The sequence below is a fragment of the Myxocyprinus asiaticus genome, chromosome 4 (genome assembly GCF_019703515.2).
Source record: "Myxocyprinus asiaticus isolate MX2 ecotype Aquarium Trade chromosome 4, UBuf_Myxa_2, whole genome shotgun sequence".
Lineage (NCBI taxonomy): Eukaryota > Metazoa > Chordata > Actinopteri > Cypriniformes > Catostomidae > Myxocyprinus > Myxocyprinus asiaticus.
This window is the reverse complement of record NC_059347.1, coordinates 45,394,619-45,412,470: the sequence shown is the minus strand read 5'-3', so window position 1 is coordinate 45,412,470 and position 17,852 is coordinate 45,394,619. Positions and strand designations below refer to the sequence as shown.

General features: G+C 38.8%; 2 protein-coding genes across 3 annotated transcripts; one reads left to right on the top strand and one right to left on the bottom strand.

Annotated features, from left to right (window-relative positions):
• Positions 1-939: 939 nt before the first annotated feature.
• Positions 940-11,512, top strand: LOC127436789 (serine/arginine repetitive matrix protein 1-like). 2 transcript variants are annotated; one of them, XM_051691176.1, is made up of 10 exons: positions 940-1,230; positions 2,190-2,251; positions 3,196-3,864; positions 4,233-4,871; positions 7,098-7,228; positions 7,355-7,448; positions 7,530-7,578; positions 7,737-7,811; positions 8,161-8,313; positions 10,935-11,512. In XM_051691176.1, the coding sequence occupies exons 2-9, from the start codon at positions 2,211-2,213 to the stop codon at positions 8,302-8,304; spliced, it is 1,842 nt and encodes a 613-aa protein (XP_051547136.1). In that variant the 5' UTR covers positions 940-1,230; positions 2,190-2,210; the 3' UTR covers positions 8,305-8,313; positions 10,935-11,512. The 2 variants fall into 2 exon arrangements, with proteins under 2 accessions (XP_051547136.1, XP_051547146.1); XM_051691186.1 differs by having other exon boundaries at positions 2,167-2,251.
• On the bottom strand, positions 11,098-17,841 carry LOC127436801 (28S ribosomal protein S31, mitochondrial-like). The gene is made up of 7 exons (XM_051691199.1): positions 17,641-17,841; positions 16,981-17,400; positions 14,282-14,434; positions 13,160-13,306; positions 13,004-13,077; positions 12,741-12,878; positions 11,098-12,661 (listed from the first exon to the last, which is right to left on the bottom strand). Exons 1-7 carry the CDS (start codon positions 17,757-17,759, stop codon positions 12,435-12,437), a joined length of 1,278 nt encoding a protein of 425 aa, XP_051547159.1. The 5' UTR covers positions 17,760-17,841; the 3' UTR covers positions 11,098-12,434.
• Positions 17,842-17,852: the final 11 nt, after the last annotated feature.

The window sequence follows — 17,852 nt, the reverse complement described above, 5'->3', positions numbered from 1 at the left end:
AAGTGGTTACAAATAACGATTATAAACGTTAGGGAATACGGTGGCTAAATACTTATTACAGACAAGGGCGTAGATTTGGCTTGAACTTTGGGGGGGGGGGGAGGTTGCAACGTGAACATGTTTCCGTTGATCATTATTTGTTTTGATTAATGGGGGGTTACCTCCCCAGTATACCCCCTGGAATCAACGCCCCTGATTACAGACACAGTGCAGTACCATAACATGGGAAAACAAGAGATGCAATGGAAATGGCAACAACATTGGGAAAATGACACTAAAGGAAGACATTTATATTCAATACAAGCAAAAGTTGGGAAGGGAAGATGTAGTGGAAGAAGTAGGAGGGATGAGAATATAATATCAAGACTAAGACTGGGGCATACAGGTCTAAATAAAACAATGCAGTTAATATCCAAACATCCTGGCTGTGCCAATGGCTTGGACTGAATGAAACAGTGGAACATGTGATTATTCATTGTAGGAAGTATGATGAAGAAAGTGTTATTGGAAGAAATGAGGAGGATAGGAGAACAAGGATTAACACTGAAAAATCTATTGAATCCAGAAATAAAAAAAATACAAACTCAGCACTGATTAAAAACATTCCTGGAAAGTACTGGTCTAAAAAATAGGATTTAAGCTATTTAAGAGTAGCCTATATAAAGAGTAAATATATAGGAATTGTATATGGGTTAAAGGGAGTGTTGTATTTATTTATATATTTATTTATTTTCTTCGCTTTTTTCCCTCCTCTGGACTGGGCAGTGCCGGGAGTGGAGATCAGAGGAGCTGAACACTCAGCGACTGAACTTTCGGCTCTGATATGGTTGGGGGAGGGGTGGAGTTGAAGAGATTCGAGTTTCGGATCCATGCTATCAGCAGATGGCGGTAATGCACTATTTAAGTGCAACTCGCCAATAAAACAGCAGAAGAAGAAGAAGACGGCGATGTCGTCGATAATGTGGTCCCGTTGAAGCGCAGGCGCCTTGCTCCCTTGACGTCACGGCTGCTGTGAATGTGATTCCACTGAGGGCGACTCGGTCTTCTCGATGCACCGGCCTCAATAAGACGAGGGAAGCACGGGGTTTCTGCTAGTTAAAAGTTACATTCGGTTATTTTTCGGTCAAATGCGGGACGACGCCCACCCGAAGCCGTTTGTTAGCTTTCAGAGCTAAGCCTTCGCCGATTAACTAGACTTGGTTTGCTGTTTTTCTAACCTTAAAACACTGGGTATGTCAAAACAACTCAGCCGATGGAGTTTTGATGTATTAAACAATTAAAAAATGTTAGATGATACTGTTGCATGCCATTTAATTAAACTGAAATAGAAACAGTTTCGTTTTGTCGTAGGTTGGCATCATCAGAAGAACGGAAGACGCTGTTTGGCCTACGTCTGAAATGTTTTGCTGTTCAGTTTAACCTTGATAGTTGACTTAAGATGTGTATTTTGTAGAGTTATTTACGATAGGTGTAATCATTTTATTTTTTGTTATTCTTATGAATGTGAATCTCGAGGCCTTGTAGGCCCTGGGACACGCCATCATGATAGGCCAGGAATGCGGCGAGTCGACTTTACTATTTAGTCTGAATTCGCCTGATCTTTTCTTTGTCCTCACTTAATTTACATGAGGATATTTATTTCGTCGATGTGTGTTATTTAACCATTTACAGCTGCATTTTGGTGTTAATTTATTTTACCCGTCGTGCATGTAATTCTTTCGGTCTTTGGCTACGGCCCTGCAACATGACCGACAGAACAAACACTCAAGGCGCGATGTGGTATTCAAACACATTCAGTGCTTTTTATATTTTGATAAAGTCGTTTGAAGTGTATGTGTTGTAGTTATGTTTCAGGGAATTTAAATCGACAACATCGGCGAGCTCTAACTGTTTAATGTAGATAAGTTTGTATTTATTGTGCATATGGCACTGGGTTAGGTGTGTAGTGTGCAGCCTCTGTTTACAATGACTGAACAGCATATTTTAAACATGCTGATTTGAAATGTTCAGCCTTTTTACATCTGGTGGCCCTTGGATTTTTTTTCAAAAATAAGGCTGGAACCTTTTGCCATTGCACTGCCACCAAGTGTTAGATTTACTTTTTAGTTTATGAAACCTTTAGTTATAGTTGCCTTTTTCAGCTTTGCATATTTCTTTAATTTGCAGTGTTTTTGTTTTCCCCACTGAAGGCAGGTGGGAGAAAGCTCAAAATGGTGAGACCAAATTCAGGATCTCCTCATTCCAAACACAGGTAAAATATTGCTGTATATGTTAGCTATGTTTTTTTGTATTAATTATTTGTATAATACATTATAATAGGGCTGAATAAAAAATCGAATTGCGATTTGTTTTGAAAAATATGATTTCAATTTGAACTTCTATGATTAACTTAAAACAACAACTAGCAAGTGTTTCCTTTTGGCCAAAATTAAGTCATGGGCAAACTTTCTCTACTGCCAATAGAAATACTGTGAAAACTCAAGAAAGGGTGTTCACACTTGAGCCCTCTTAAAACGAACCAGACCAAAAAAATACAGGGAAACAGAGGGGGAAAAAGATTTGCATCTTTACACTGTATGCCTGTTTTTGTCCACTTTGTAATAGGGTCTCGGCCCACATTTCGTAATTTTTGGAACCCAATAACAAGTTAAGAAATGATGCAAATTTATGATATTTTGTATAATATTAATGGCAAGTATTATTATAAAACAGTAGTATTTATGAAATGTTCTTAACCTTTATGCGGCATAACTATGCAGACCTTTATTTTGGCGGTACACTGGAGCAAGACATGAAGAGAAATGATCACATCCACATTTCTGTCCACAAAAACCCAGTGTTTTGAGGTAACGTTTAGCGGCCAAGCATATTTGAAATTACATAAATGTGCGGTTAGTGCATCTAGAGCACAGTAAATAATACATGCTCAACGTATTAGCCTCACGCATGCTTTTAGAATGTATAAAGAGGTACAGAGAACAGATGTGCACATACAGTAAACGCAGCGAGAAGACATTATTTAGAAGACTTTAAATCACAACCTTTGTGGTTTGATAATTGCACTACATCAAATCGCCATTTCGATTTTAGTTTGATCAATCGTTCATCCCTATATTATAAAGTATCTACATTATGTACACCATGATCAATGTGATGTTGTGGTGACTTAGTTTTTCTCACTTGTTTCACATACAGATCTTTCTCAGACAGCTACAGCAGCATGAACCATGAAGGGCGATTTGGCCCCCCTTCAAGAAGCCAGCGAGGTTTTAGAGGACCTCCTGGAAAAGCCCCACCAAGTTGGAGAGAGAGCAACAGTGGTGGACCCCAGGCGTACCCCAAGAGGCCCCCACTCATGGGTGAACGTAGAGAGCGCCAACATGGACAATGGATGCCACAGAGCCAGGATAACTTCCGTTCATTTCAAGGCTCGCAGAATTCACAGCGGGGCCGCAGGAGGCCTTCTCCACCCCGCTCAAGCCGCCCTCCCCCAGTCCAGCACAGGCAGTCCCCACGTGGTCCAATACATGGACCACCTAGCCACAGAGCACCATTCTTTCATGGGAATCACAGTAGCCACGCATCTCCATCACGACATTTTCGTGGACCTCCATCAGAAAGGAGGGCTCCGTCTCCCCACAGTTCCTTTAGGGGTCCCCAGCGACGTCCAAGCCCTTCTCAGGAGCATGGGAGAAGCTGGTGCCCTGCACCTCGGGAGAGGCCGTTTGGGCGACCAGCACTTGGGAGGCAGCACTGGAATGGCCCAGGAGGTTACCCTCACCCCCCCAGTGGGGAGTCTAGGTTCACTGGCCTGCCTCAGAGAAAACCCAGAGAGTTTCATGGAAGGAGTTCATATCCAGAGAGGTACAAGAAAGAAGTTGTGCAGGCTGGGTAAAGTTGCACAGAATTGAGGCTTATAAAGAAATGTACCGTTAAGTGTTAGATTGCAAAATCCAGTACACTACAGTGTGATGAGAGTAAGTCCCAACTGCCTTCAGCTTTCTGTGTAAAGTACCACAGGATCTAATGATAAAGCCTATAAAGTGAAAGTGTCTGAAGAAAATGTAAAACCATTTGAGCCTCCTAAAAATATTCTGGCACAGAAGTGATATGGCATTCAACAGCCTGGGGCTGGATCTAAATTAATAGAAGTTAAGAGCATCCTCACAGCTCAACCAGCAGAAACTGGCATTATAACCCACATGTTTGTATTGTTTGTAATGGATATATAGGTGGTCTGCAGAGAGAGATCCACGCACACAGCATGGAGAAGTTAGAAGGGAGTCTCGACGCCCCAGCCTGGATTGGGCACATGGAGGAATGGGCAGTCCACATTCTCGACCCCCTTACGGATCACCTGCACGGAAACCAGGCCTACCTTCATCAGTCAGAGGGTATCCACCTCTGCGACCCCAGGAAAGGCTCACTGGACACCCAATGAAGAGGAAGCGTCAAGAGTTCAGACAGCCTCCATCATCTGGTGGTTTTGAACATGGACCACCGAAGCGCTTCCGCAGGGAGTTTTCAGTGAGACCTATGCCTCTAAGGGGCTTCAGAGGTCGTGGTTTGTCCCTCAGTGATAAGAGTCGACTGCTAAAGGCACGAAAGTTCAGGGCGGAGTCAGTGGCCAGGTTCAAACTGCCCCCACCAAGGCCAAGAATCTCAGACAGAGTTCAGAAACCTAAGCCTCTGATAGCACCAAAGAATAGTGAAGATTCTACAGGAGATCAGCCACGCAAGGTACCCCTAAAAAAAGGTGCGAAGATGCCATCACCCAGAGAGTCATCCCCCAACATGACCTCCAAGACCGCTGAACCTGAGAGGGACAACCAAACAAAGGTGGAATCTCGACGCTCTGTGAGCGCACACAGGTATGGTATCCCCCCTCACACTGTGGCAATGGGCGCGTGATGTTTAGAAGGTCAAGCTTCCTGTTTTTCAATGGCACAACTTTCAACAAATGGGTTTCACCTTGTCAGATGAGATGGATGAGGAGAGAAAAAGAAATCATGCCCGTTTTCCTCATTGTCACCGATAAGATGTTAAACCATCTCATTGTCCAGAATATCTCTGTCCTTGTCAAGAGAATGTGATAAGAGAAATGTCTTGAGCAAGTGATTTTTTTTTATTTTTTATTATAAGAGTTTCAGAATCGCAGTCCTTCACGGTTCTACCTCAGTGTCTAATCACAGTTCTGCCTCCTATCAATCAATCTGCAAAAGTGAAAGGACATTTGTCTCAATGATGTGCCCAGATCAGATCTGCTTTGGTCCAGGAGAGGTTAAAAATGTCTTCCAGGGGAGGGAAATGCTGTTTTTGTTTTGTTTTTTACCAACAATGGCTGTACTTTGAGGTGCATGTAAGAAATGCCATGCCTCAATGTGCAACTTTATGCAAGCATAATTACATTATGGACCCATCTCTCCGACTATGCACAGGATGTCTTGGAGAAAGGAAACATGAAGGATATATGAAAATGTAGCTGAGTGGGTTAGAGATTTGAGAAGAACAGCAAGTATTTTGAATTATAATTCATGGCCAAGACACTCTGTAGACATGTTTCTGCTAAAGATCATTTCAATGATTGGCTGGATGAAGAAACGTGGGGCTATGGGGTCTATATTATGGCACACTTTGTCAGTTTTGAAAAACAAATAAACAGCAGATTGTTTATCGTTGATCCAATCCTAAGGACCTTCTATGAATCTTGCAAGAAGGAAAGGAACTCTGTGAAATGATCCCCCACATACCATACCTAATATTTGCCACAGGTTTTCACTGGAAACCAGATCTATCGTTGAATCAACCTAAGGACCTTGTATGTTGGAAAAAGAGAAAGAACACCCTGAAATGAGACACCATACCTAATAAAATAATGTATGATTCAAAGTCAAAATTAGTTGGCCATGGTCAAGAAACAAAACTCAACCTCAGGAATGAAGAAAATAGATGCCTTGAATCTACAATCAACAAGAGGCCTTATGATGTGAAAACTACAATGATTAATGAAGACTCAAATGGAAACAAAATGGACATCATCTCAACAGTCCTGTGGAATCTCAGTGGTGTAATTTATTAAAGCTTTATGCTCTTGAATTCCTTTCTATCAATTTTATTGCAGCAGTGGTCCTCAAGCTGGGAATATGTTTTACTCTACAACTAACACATTGACTGAAATGGCAATACGTTGAAGTTCTGCTGAAGCTAAGGCCTGCTCCCATTCTGCAGAATGTGACATGCATGGCGAAATGTCAACAGTTAATTTGTAGTCATCATCAATAGAAGTTCTACAACTGAAGAACTGTCAAAGCAAATTTAGGTGCAAATATCTTCCTGCTGGTTCAAGATGGATTAATTGACATCAGTGTTTTTATCTACATCACTTCATCTGAAGTTCAGTGATGGAGGATTTTTCGACAAAACTGCAGATTTTATCCAGTATCCAAAAGATCATCTTGGCCTAACCCCTTTACTTCTGCCATTGCAGGAAGCACAGCTGCAAGCCGGTGTTTATGCTACGAGATGTATTTTCCTGCAGGAAAAATTGTCTGCCCTGTGAACTCCCAAAGTACACCAATATTAACACGTCACAAGGAATGTGTCTGGCTCGGCAAGTCTGAATGGAGGTGCTAATCTGTTAACCTTTTGGAGCATGCAGTGGTTCCTACATGACATTCTTCAGATCACTCATTCAATCTGCCGATATCGGTTATTCACGTTAGTGAAAGAAAGGCCAAGGTGAATCAGTGAAAATTAATCTACCAATTCAAACTGAAGCATGGAGATGATGGGCTTGCTTTGCTGTAAGTACCCATGTAGTAGTCCATCATTGGTCCTTTCCTGCATTTCCAACAATACCGTAGGGTTCTTTGAATGTTGTTTGAATGGACTGTGAATGTTTTGAGTAATGTTTTCTCTCCTCAATTCACAAGCCACAAGTTTAATCAACTTTGAAAACAAAATTGCATTTATGCATGCCATCTGTTTTCTCAGAATTTTTGAAATGCTGTTATTTGTACTGTTAAATATGATTTTATCCATGCTTTTTAAATGTCTGTACAAAACTTGTTCATATACCTCATTGGCTTTCTTTCCAGCTCTTCAGCAAGAGACAGGCGACTTTCACGTGATCTTGTTGTGGTTTCCCATTGGGAGTCAGGGCACAAACCCAGTACTAGCCCCAAGAACAGCGCAACCTGGAGGAACAGGGCCCCCAAGAACAAGACTGGTAAAAGTCTGGCGCTCGTGTCAAAGTTTTGAGTAATTAGCTGTAACTAGCTTTAAGTAGCTAGAATCCCTTATAAGCATTTAAGTTTGTCACTTTGTTCTTGTGTAATTATCCTCCATCTCACAGAAAGCTCTGAATCTCATGGAAATTTAACACTAAATGAGCGCTTCACCAAGCTACAAAGTCCTACTAGCTCGTCAAAGGAGCAGAAAGAAAGACGGTAAATGAGGCACCTTATTCTTGTTCCACTGGTTTTTAAAATCAGTTTCTCAGAATTCTTACACTCAGCTATTTTTTGTAGGCCTTCTGAAAGTCCAGAAAAAAACTTGAACAAACCTGGACCTTTTCAGGTGATGGAATTCCTGAAATATAACTTGTCTAGTTTATATACTTGTCAAGGTTTTTTTTTTAGTCAGTTTCATTTTTACTCGTCTTTATATCAAACATTTCCATGTGTTAGCGTCATTGTTAGAGTGATTTGTGAAACTTCCTATATTTCTGTACATAGATGCCTAATTTCTGCCCTACTGTTGGATTGAAGAGGGGATCTGCCCCCGATGGAATTTCGAGGAAACCCTTGATGGTAATTTTATACTTATGCAATTATTCCCAATTATTTTAGCTTAAATGGAACATTGAGGGTGATGGAATGAGTGTATTATTTGCAGATCAAGTACCTCTACTTCTAACAAAGACTGGCCTACCGTTGGTGGGTGTTAGAAATTACACTGACATCCTTTTTAGAATTATTTTTTCCAAGAATTAGGATTGAAATTAGATTTATATTGTTAATATAGTTATTCTCAAGTCCAGTATTTTAAACAAATGTTATGTAGGCTTTATAGTAGGTGTGACATGATTGATTTAGGTGCTGAGGTGTTTTCTTGCACTGTTCAAATAAATCTAAATATGTCTTTAATGTACTCTTTAAGGCCTCTATAATGCCAAGACCACCGTTCAATCAGAAGCCTGTCTTCAAAAAGAGTCAAAGTATCATGTCCAAGTACAAGAACTTGCAGACGCTGCGGCATAAAGCACCACATCAACGCCAAGCCACTAGCTATCGCCGATGGTGACCCAGAATAGTAAGTACCAAATATCACAAGTTTAAAGGTATACTTCACTCAAATGAAAATTGTCATTGTTTACTCACCCCTTTGTTATAACCCCATATGACTTTTTCTTTACACAAAGATAGATTTTGTGCTCTGTGATGTCATACAATGGCAGTTTATGGTGACCACCACTTCAAGCTTCAAAAGGACACAAAAGTATAATTCGGAAGTCTAAGAAATTATTCCATTTATTATTATTATTAAAGCATACAATGAGGTTTGGTGAGAAACCAAAATCCTATGTATTATTTAGTGAAACTGTTGACCGACCGTTGATCTCCTGTGTGAGTTACCCCAACAGTCCACACAGCCTCCTTGCGACATGGGCCATTCATGCGAAAAATTTTTTTTTTTTTTTTTTTTAAATCTAAAAACAGGTCTGCCACAGCGGTAGTGACAACAGAACACAACACATCTGCACACAAATAAGAGAACAGAACGGTTTGTAGTTGAAGAATTTATGTATTTCTATGCCCAGTCTTATTATTATTATTTTTTTTTACGAGTACTCTGAAATCAAACAGAAATATAGAGACTACTGCAAGGCTGCAGTTCTATGATTAAGAAGTTAATATCAATTTACTTCCGCGGATAAGTTATCAATTTGGTTCAGAACGAAATGCTGTAAAATGTTGTACACGGTTTTTTTCTTTTTTTTTTTTTAAACTGAGTACTCTGAAATCAAACAGAGGCTTCAGGTAGCCATAGTCACACCGTGTCTTAACCTGATGGCAAACAACACGCGATAAAAGGTATTTTTCAAAGTTATTGTCCTAACCAGCCGTGACAAGTGATGGGTCATTCTGTCGATCGCTTGGTTTCTGTGTTTGCTGTGAATTGGCACCGGTCCAAAAACTCTCATAACAGTATTGAAGTCAGCATCTCACTAGCCGGTTAAAAACTACTTGATTTTGTCCGAGAATGTTACCTACTGAATGTTTTGCTGAGGTCTCACTACTTCAGTGGAGTTTTGTGTCACACACACAGTTTCAGAATGGAGAAGAGGTGACAGACATTCCTACCTCCTCTATTGCTCTGTTTGAGTACTCCGGTCAAACAGATGAAGCTGGGCATAGAAATTAGGGATGTGCTCGAATACTCGAGTATTCGTTCTGCAGCGATTATTCAAAAAGTAAAAATAATATTCGAAATTTTGCAAAGTTTTGCTTTGCTGGCCATCTATACAGTGAGATGCCTGTTAAATCCTGAACACAAACTAAAATTGGCAGTTATAACAGAATGCACTGGGTGGCGTTGTTGAGTGTGGGCACAAGTTGATCACATTTAATGCACAAACCGTTCTGTCAGTACGTTTAGATGGACACCAAAAAGCGAGTTATTGCAATGTGGCTTGCTGTGAGAAAGCTGGGTTCCTGTTTAAATGCACTGTATAAGCGGTGTACTCTTTACACCCCTAAATGTTTAGCTCGACAGAAAGCAGTGTCCCTGTAACAACCTAATCCCCGTGACGCTTCTGTAAACGACAAACATGGTATCTGAGAAAGACTGTGCTAGCTGAGGTAAGGGACATTCCTTACTGGTGTTTACAAATGAGTATAGTTTACAGAGCACGTGGATATGCTTTATTTTCTCAACAAATACATGACATACAATATAAAAAACTTATGTCGAGTGTTTATTCATCATGTATGTTAATTGCATCAGTCTATTTTATTAGTGGTTTCTTTTTCTTCGCTTTGCGTGAGCTTAAATGATTTCATTCTATACTTTTGTTTTCACGCACTGCATTTTTAAATGTTTTCAACAAAAAACACAGGACCTAATATAAGCTTGTTTTGGATATAATTAGAAGCATTTTTTTTTTTTTTTTTAAACGCAACCTTTATTGTTTTACAACGTCTCTTTCTCAATTACCTTCATTTAAATAATAGAATATTTTAGTATTCATTTTTTTTAATGAGCTTAAATATTTGAATACCAAATTATTGACGAATGCCCATCCCTAATAGAAATACATGATTTCTTTGACAACAAATCTTCAGACATGTTAAGTTTTGTTTTCTGGTTTGTGTGCAGCTGTGTTGTCTTCTGTTGTTACTATCCTGTTTTAGATTAACAAAAATAATTTGTTTGTACGGCCCATGTCGCAAGGGGGCTGCATTAATTGGTCTCGTGCAGTATCATGAACACGCACAAGAGATCAACGGTCCGTGAACAGTTTCACTTAATACATTAGATTTCATCTTGTTTCTCACCAAACCTCATCGTATGCTTTTCATAATCATGAGTCTCATGGAATAAAATTCTTCTGAATGATACTTATGCATCCTTTTTGAAGCTTGAAGAGGTAGTCACCATAAACTGCCATCGTATAACATCACTGAGCACAATGTTTCACAATTTCTCCCTTTGTGTTAAAGTCAGCTGGGGTTATAACAGGGCTGAGTGAACAATGAATGAATTTTCATTTTTGGGTGAACTAACTCTTAAATAATAATGCATATTTATCTCTGTAGGATGAATCTGAACATTTGTATTCCGTTATGATGATCTTGCTCTGATTCAACTTCTGTATTATCTGTTTAAAAGAGAATTCCATCAGCTAACAAATATTCTATGTTTTTTTGTAGGTCACCCATGCTATGGCAAGTTGTCCATTGTAAGGCTCTGTAAGGAGCTTCATACCTCCCATTCCCTTCTGCTAAGGTGGTTATGAACTAATCTCTGTAAACTGCGAAGATCACCAGTCTATTTTTTTATTATTTTTTTCTTCTGTCATATTGTTTTGAGTTCTTATTTTTAATTTTTTTTTTTGGTATTTTGTGTACCCTAGAGAGAACACACTTCTGCAGTGGTCTTTTGGAGTAAAATGAAAAGGGTTAGGATTACATTTTTTGTGATTTATACCATGTAATAAGCTCTCACTTTGCTATGATTTTTAGCTTTGGTTAAACTTTTCCACATCTCTTGTCATCTTTGTTATACATTAGTGTCTGAATAGCTGTTTTCTGAGAGTGATTGTTAAAAGAATCATGTTAAATGATGCCATTATACTGCTTTGTATGATTAGCGGTCATTTGAATAGTGTTGATTAGCTCTGCTCCATGGGTTTAAATATTAAAGTTACCTGAATTCTTGTTTGTGGCGCTCCTATAACAATGTACATTCTTTAAAGTCAGACACTTTGAATAAAACTGGAAGTATCAGATGTCCTGAGGTGTGAAATCATGGGATTTCTTGAATTGAGAATTTATTTTAAAAGTTCACTAAACTAAAGCTCTAATAATTTTCAAGGAGAAATCTAACAAGAGCTCTGATTTTTGAGGCATTGCCAATTGCAGTGTGCTTTCACATGTGACTGCAAATCTGTATACCGTTATTTTGAAAGAAATTAATCAATAGATATGCAAAAGATTCTCTACCAAATCTGAATTTAGGATTCTTTTTTCCTTAAATGTTAAAAGCTGTGTATTTTCCTGGTAAGTGCTTGTACAGTATACTCCACTCAAACTTTTTGAAAAAGCACTTTTGCAACATTTTAGAATTAAGCGATCTCACACGAGCAAGAGTTGTGCCAAATAATCTACAAACTGGCCATATACAAGGCTGCAATTCTATGATAAAGTTCATATCAATTTACTTCCACGGATAAGAGATCAATGTAGTTCTGAGGATCGGAACTAAATGCTGTATAATGTTGTACACTTATGCTTCACTCACCAGTGATGCCATGGCAAAAATATTCTAAAAGAGATATTACAGTAGAACCACATTCTCAGAATTCTTCTAGAAGTATCCAATTCTATAACTTTACGAACCACCTTGGCTGAATCAAGGTGGGTTCATAAGGTACTATTCTTCCTAAAGCTGCCTTGGAACAAAGTGGTATACAAATATATTACAACACTGCATACACAATATCCAGGCAAGTTCTTGGAAAACAGGTTTTTTTATATATATATTTGTAAATGTAAATAGTTTGTAAACTACAACACAGATGACCATTTAAGAAGCAATCACAATTATTACTTTCAGTTAGTTATATTTCTTGCCACGATTTCATGATTCCAATTAGGGTTTTATCAGATGGTTGTTAACTTCTTTGCATTTTACAATCCACAGTTCCTAAGTTATGCCTCTGCCTCTTTGAGAACATTGTCTTTCTGCTGGAAGTAGTCTCTGAACCAGGCGATATGCTCCCGTTTCTGTTGAACTGTGAGTTGGTGATTCTTTGAAAGGCCAGTAATTACAAGCTCCATGAAGTGCCTGACTGGGCCCTGCCGGGCGAATGAGTCATCAAGGTACTTCTCCAGAAAGACATGTTCATGGAAGGGCACACTTGCCTCTTCCTCCAGGCCTAGAAATAGAATGAAAATTTTATTGATGCAGGTAAAGATAAAAAAAAAAAAAGTTTTGTGACTCAAAGAGGAACTTACCAGCCTCGTTGTTGATTGGATATTGCCAAAGCTTGCCCTCTTTGGTCCACTGGATCATCTCCTCAAAGCCATTCCGAGGCATTTGATTTGTCGACTGAACAATCTGACTGGTTAGATCAATGTCCCAAAGGGTGGGGCCTGATGTTCAAAGAAAAAGCAGCACAGTACCATGTAGGTAAATTGTTATGATATCATTTCAACTGGTGATACTCCTCTAATGTGATTCAAATGTGTCACCACCATAAAACAGATTGTCTCCATACCTAGATCTGATACTGCATCTTGCTCAGCACCTGCAGTGAAGATGTTCAGCCTCTTACCAGTGAAAGGACTCTTCCTTTTAGAAGAAAGATAGGACACTGGATTAGATGGAAAAGATCACATGTATTTAAGAAATCAGGACTTTTTTTATTCTTTACCTTCTGCGGACTGCATCAAGTTCACCGGTAATGCCTCGGTCTTGAGTATATCCCCTACCATCATCGTCAAAGCGAATTTGACTGTTAGGCCTGGCAATTGTTCTGTCATTCTGCCTTTTTCCAACTTTCATATCAGCAATTATGTTTCTGAAACAGAAAACAATCTTTCCTCAAAATGTAGTTTTTTTTTAGGACTAAAACAGTTGTATAATCAAAAATAGGGATGCACCAATGTATTGGCGGCCTATATTTATTGACCAATTATTGGCTAAATTAAAACCATCAGCATATTGGTTATAAGTGTAACAGGAGCCAGCTGGTACATGATGACTGTGCGGTATATGTAAACCTCAATCCCCTGGCCTCAAGAGGTAGACTCTGACTTCTGAGACATCAGTATGATATCCATTAATGCTGCATGATTGATTGAATTAAGACTGAAATCGCAATATGGCCTTGCGTGATTACTAAATCTTAAAAGGCTGCGTTTTAAAAGATCGTCTGCATTCAGCTATTCAGTGCTGTGTGAGCAAGTGGCAACCTCTAGTGCCCTCTAAAAGGGGGTTTTGTTCCTTTGGTTAAAATTTTTTATTTTTCCATGATGTGGTTGACATTTCCATGGAATTGCCAAACATATGCATGGTATGAATTTTTACTGTTCTAACATATACAGCACATAGATCCAAAATGTGATTTCTGTTGTGTTGAACTGCAAAAACAGAAGAGCAAAATTGTTTTAGAAGAACAAAATAATCTTTTTTCATATCAATCATCATGTTATCATATTTATTTATTTTTCTATGTTTTTAAATGTTTATCTTCTACTTAATTTTCATTGTTGGCTTGTCATGTGTTTAACAGATCTAATCCATGTTCAATGGAAATTATTTATTGTTAGAATAGTAAAGAGGCTTCTGAGAGTCTTTGTATATTTTTCAAGCACAATTCCAAAATAAAACACTGATCTGAAATATCGGTACAGGCCTATAGTTTTTCTGTTAAAATCGGTATCAACCAATTTTCATATCAGTGCATACCTAATCACAAATCATTGCTTTCAAAAGATCATGTTTGTATTACTGACTTTTTCCCACATATTTAAAACATGCAAATGAGCCCTACCCTATGTTCTGTCCCTCTGTTCTCCTCTGGGTGTCAGGTATGGCTTCATGTTTTCTCAGCTGCTGAAGGAGCTCTGACTCAGCCTGATGACTGTTGGGCAATGTGGATGCAGCTGCAGAGGCTGCAGCAACCAGTGCCGGATTCAAGGTCTCTCTAAAACGCATGCAAAGAGATAAATGTTCAAAATTTATTTCTTCAATCATGCATTGATCATAACATAAATCATAACCCTACGATTTAAAGCTTAGAACTGCAGTGTTGATTCTTAAATACAGTTGAAGTCAGAAGTTTACATACACCTTAGCCAAATACATTTAAACTCAGTTTTTCACAATTCCTGACATTTAATCGTAGAAAACATTCCCTGTCTTATGTAAGTTTGGATCACTACTTTATTTTAAGAATGTGAAATGTCAGAATAATAGTAGAGAGAATGATTTATTTCAGCTTTTATTTCTTTCATCACATTCCCAGTGGGTCAGAAGTTTACATACACTTTGTTAGTATTTGGTAGCATTGCCTTTAAATTGTTTAACTTGGGTCAAACGTTTTGGGTAGCCTTCCACAAGCTTCTCACAATAAGTTGCTGGAATTTTTGCCCATTCCTCCAGACAGAACTGGTGTAACTGAGTCAGGTTTGTAGGCCTCCTTGCTCACACACGCTTTTTCAGTTCTGCCCACAAATTTTCTATCGGATTGAGGTCAGGGCTTTGTGATGACCACTCCAATACCTTGACTTTGTTGTCCTTAAGCCATTTTGCCACAACTTTGGAGGTATGCTTGGGGTCATTGTCCATTTGGAAGGCCCATTTAAGACTGAGCTTTAACTTCATGGCTGATTTATGTTGTGGAATATTGAAGACTCTTTTTCTCTCTCACTAAGAAAACTCTTGAAGTCAGGAGTTCCAGATGTCAAAGACTAGACTTTATTGAGCAAAACAACAAAGCCAAGACACTAGCTGTATCACCTGATCCTCTCATTCAATGCTTACTTTTTTATACACTTCTGTTATCGCACATTACCTCATAAGCACACCCCTCCTGTTATCATAACCAATAAGCAAGCTCTGTTATCACACATTACCTCATAAGCACACCCCTCCCATTATCTTAACCAATAAGCATGCTTCTCCACTCTCCTTATTCGCCACCATTATTTCACAGGCTCTCTGACTTCTTTTTAATGATGGAATTCTGGCAGTTAGTCTTTTTTTAAAATAACCTTTTAAATTAATTTATTATGAAAGTATACAATAACTTTAACTATTGTCTGTGCCATTCAGTGCTTTTAAGAGTACTCTCTCCCTAGTACTTTTCTGTCATGGCTGAGTGCCCAGATTTCTCTCAGCAAGGTCATGAAGACCTTACAGTCTCATCCTTATTTTCCTGGATTAAAATAATGCTCAAACTATTTTATAAGTGCTTTTTCTATGTTTCATATATAAAAATATACTATAATATATACTAACATTTATATTATACTATAAAAAGTATACTATATACTATAATGTCTTGAGATGTTGCTTCAATATATCCACATAATTTTCCTTCCTCATGATGCCATCTATTTTGGAAAGTGCACCAGTCCCTTCTGCAGCAAAGCACCCCTACAACATGATACTGCCACCCCCATGCTTCACAGTTGGGATGGTGTTCTTCGGCTTACAAGCTTCACTCTTTTTCCTCCAAACATAACGATAGTCATTAACAGTTAAATTTTGTTTCATCAGACCAGAGGAAATTTCTCCACAAAGTAAGATCTTTGTCCCCATGTGCACTTGCAAACTGTAGTCTGGCTTTTTTTTATGGCGGTTTTGGAGCATTGGCATCTTCCTTGCTGAGCAGTCTTTCGGGTTATGTCGATATAGGACTCATTTTACTGTGGATATAGATACTTGTCTACCTGTTTCCTCCAGCATCTTCACAAGGTCCTTTGCTGTTGTTCTGGGATTGATTTGCACTTTTTGCACCAAAATACGTTCACCTCTAGGAGACAGAATGCATCTCCTTCCTGAGCGGTATGATGGCTGCATGGTCCCATGGTGTTTATACTTGTGTACTATTGTTTGTACAGATGAACGTGGTATGTTCAAGCATTTGGAAATTGCTCCCAAGGATGAACCAGACTTTTGGAGGTTCACAATTTTTTTTCTGAGGTCTTGGCTGATTTCTTTTGATTTTCCCATGATGTCAAGCAAAGAGGCACTGAGTTTGAAGGTAGGCCTTAAAATACATCCACAGGTACACCTCCAATTCAGTATACCTCCTATCAGAAGCTTACGGTCTAGTTGTCTAAATGCTTGATGTCATTTTCTGGAATTTTCCAAGCTGCTTAAAGGCACAGTTAACTTAGTGTATGTAAACATTTGACCCACTGGAATTGTGATATAATCAATTAAAAGTTAAACAATCTGTCTGTAAACAACTGTTGGAAAAATTACTCATGTTATGCACAAAGTTGATGTCCTAAACGACTTGCCAAAACTATTGTTTGCTAATATTAAATCTGTGGAGTGGTTAAAAAATTAGTTTTAATGACTTTAACCTAAGTGTATGTAAACTTCTGACTTCAACTTTACGTACATGGGAGTGCTGTTCACTGGGGGCATTTGTATTGTGCCACAACTCCCTGCCTAATTGTGGGTAAAATGCTGAGGTAAACAATAACCAGAGATGGCAGATATGTTCTTATAACTTACCGCTGTTGTGAACCCTCATTTGTGGCATGCTGAAACATGCGGTGCACACTTTCCATGGACCTCGGCTCTGGCCTCTCTGTATTTCTGGGAATCTTTGTGGAACTTAATTTACGTTTGGTTGTAACCTCCACCTTCATGGCGCCTAGCAGCTCCAGAAGACTCTCCTTTCCTGTTTTTGTCTTCTCCGACTCTTTGCTGTCCTCGGGTTTAGCCTCCGACTGAGATGTCAATGCCACTTTTGAAATTTCAGTGTCCCCGATATTAACTGTTGTGTACCCATCATTGTTAACCTCTGCTTTAGCCTCATTCTCCTCTAGTCTCTTACCTTTCTCTTCTGACAGAGACGTGAAGCCCTCTTTATTTTCACTAAAAGAGATGCTACTGGTTGATAATGGCCTCTGGCTTGCTTTACCTGTGACCCTAAAATTAAGGATTCAGGTCAAATGGGTGTCCATACCAAAGCCAACTAATTTCAGCGTCTAAATATAGATAACTGTCATTTTTAAACCAATCAAATGTGATGTCATCATTAATATTTGAGCGTAGTGTCATATAATACAGCATACATTTGTTTAATTAATGTTAATCAAGTATTATATTGTTCCGATATACGATACATTTAAACTACTATTAACTAACACACATCAGAGTTAATCTCACCAGAAAAATGGAGCAAAAATCTCTCTCTCTTTACATTTCGTGGAAGGTAACCGTGGATTCTGTGTATGAATTAATCCATTTCGGACTTGATGAATATTTAATAATAATCTTCTATACATAATTACTCCTCTCAGAAGCCCTCAATGTCGTCCGTGCACGCTTCCTCGTGCAGCGCAATAAACAGTCCGTCATCGTCAGGCGACTGAGATGTA

Coding starts and splice junctions, on each gene's coding strand:
- LOC127436789 (XM_051691176.1), top strand. CDS start 2,211: ATGGTGAGACCAAATTCAGGATCTCCTCATTCCAAACACAG. Junction 7,579..7,736: donor ACAAACCTGGACCTTTTCAG/GTGATGGAATTC, acceptor TTCTGTACATAG/ATGCCTAATTTCTGCCCTAC. Junction 7,812..8,160: donor TTTCGAGGAAACCCTTGATG/GTAATTTTATAC, acceptor GTACTCTTTAAG/GCCTCTATAATGCCAAGACC.
- LOC127436801 (XM_051691199.1), bottom strand. CDS start 17,759: ATGTATAGAAGATTATTATTAAATATTCATCAAGTCCGAAATGGATTA. Junction 13,078..13,159: donor CTTGATGCAGTCCGCAGAAG/GTAAAGAATAAA, acceptor TTCTTCTAAAAG/GAAGAGTCCTTTCACTGGTA. Junction 12,662..12,740: donor TCCAATCAACAACGAGGCTG/GTAAGTTCCTCT, acceptor TTCTATTTCTAG/GCCTGGAGGAAGAGGCAAGT.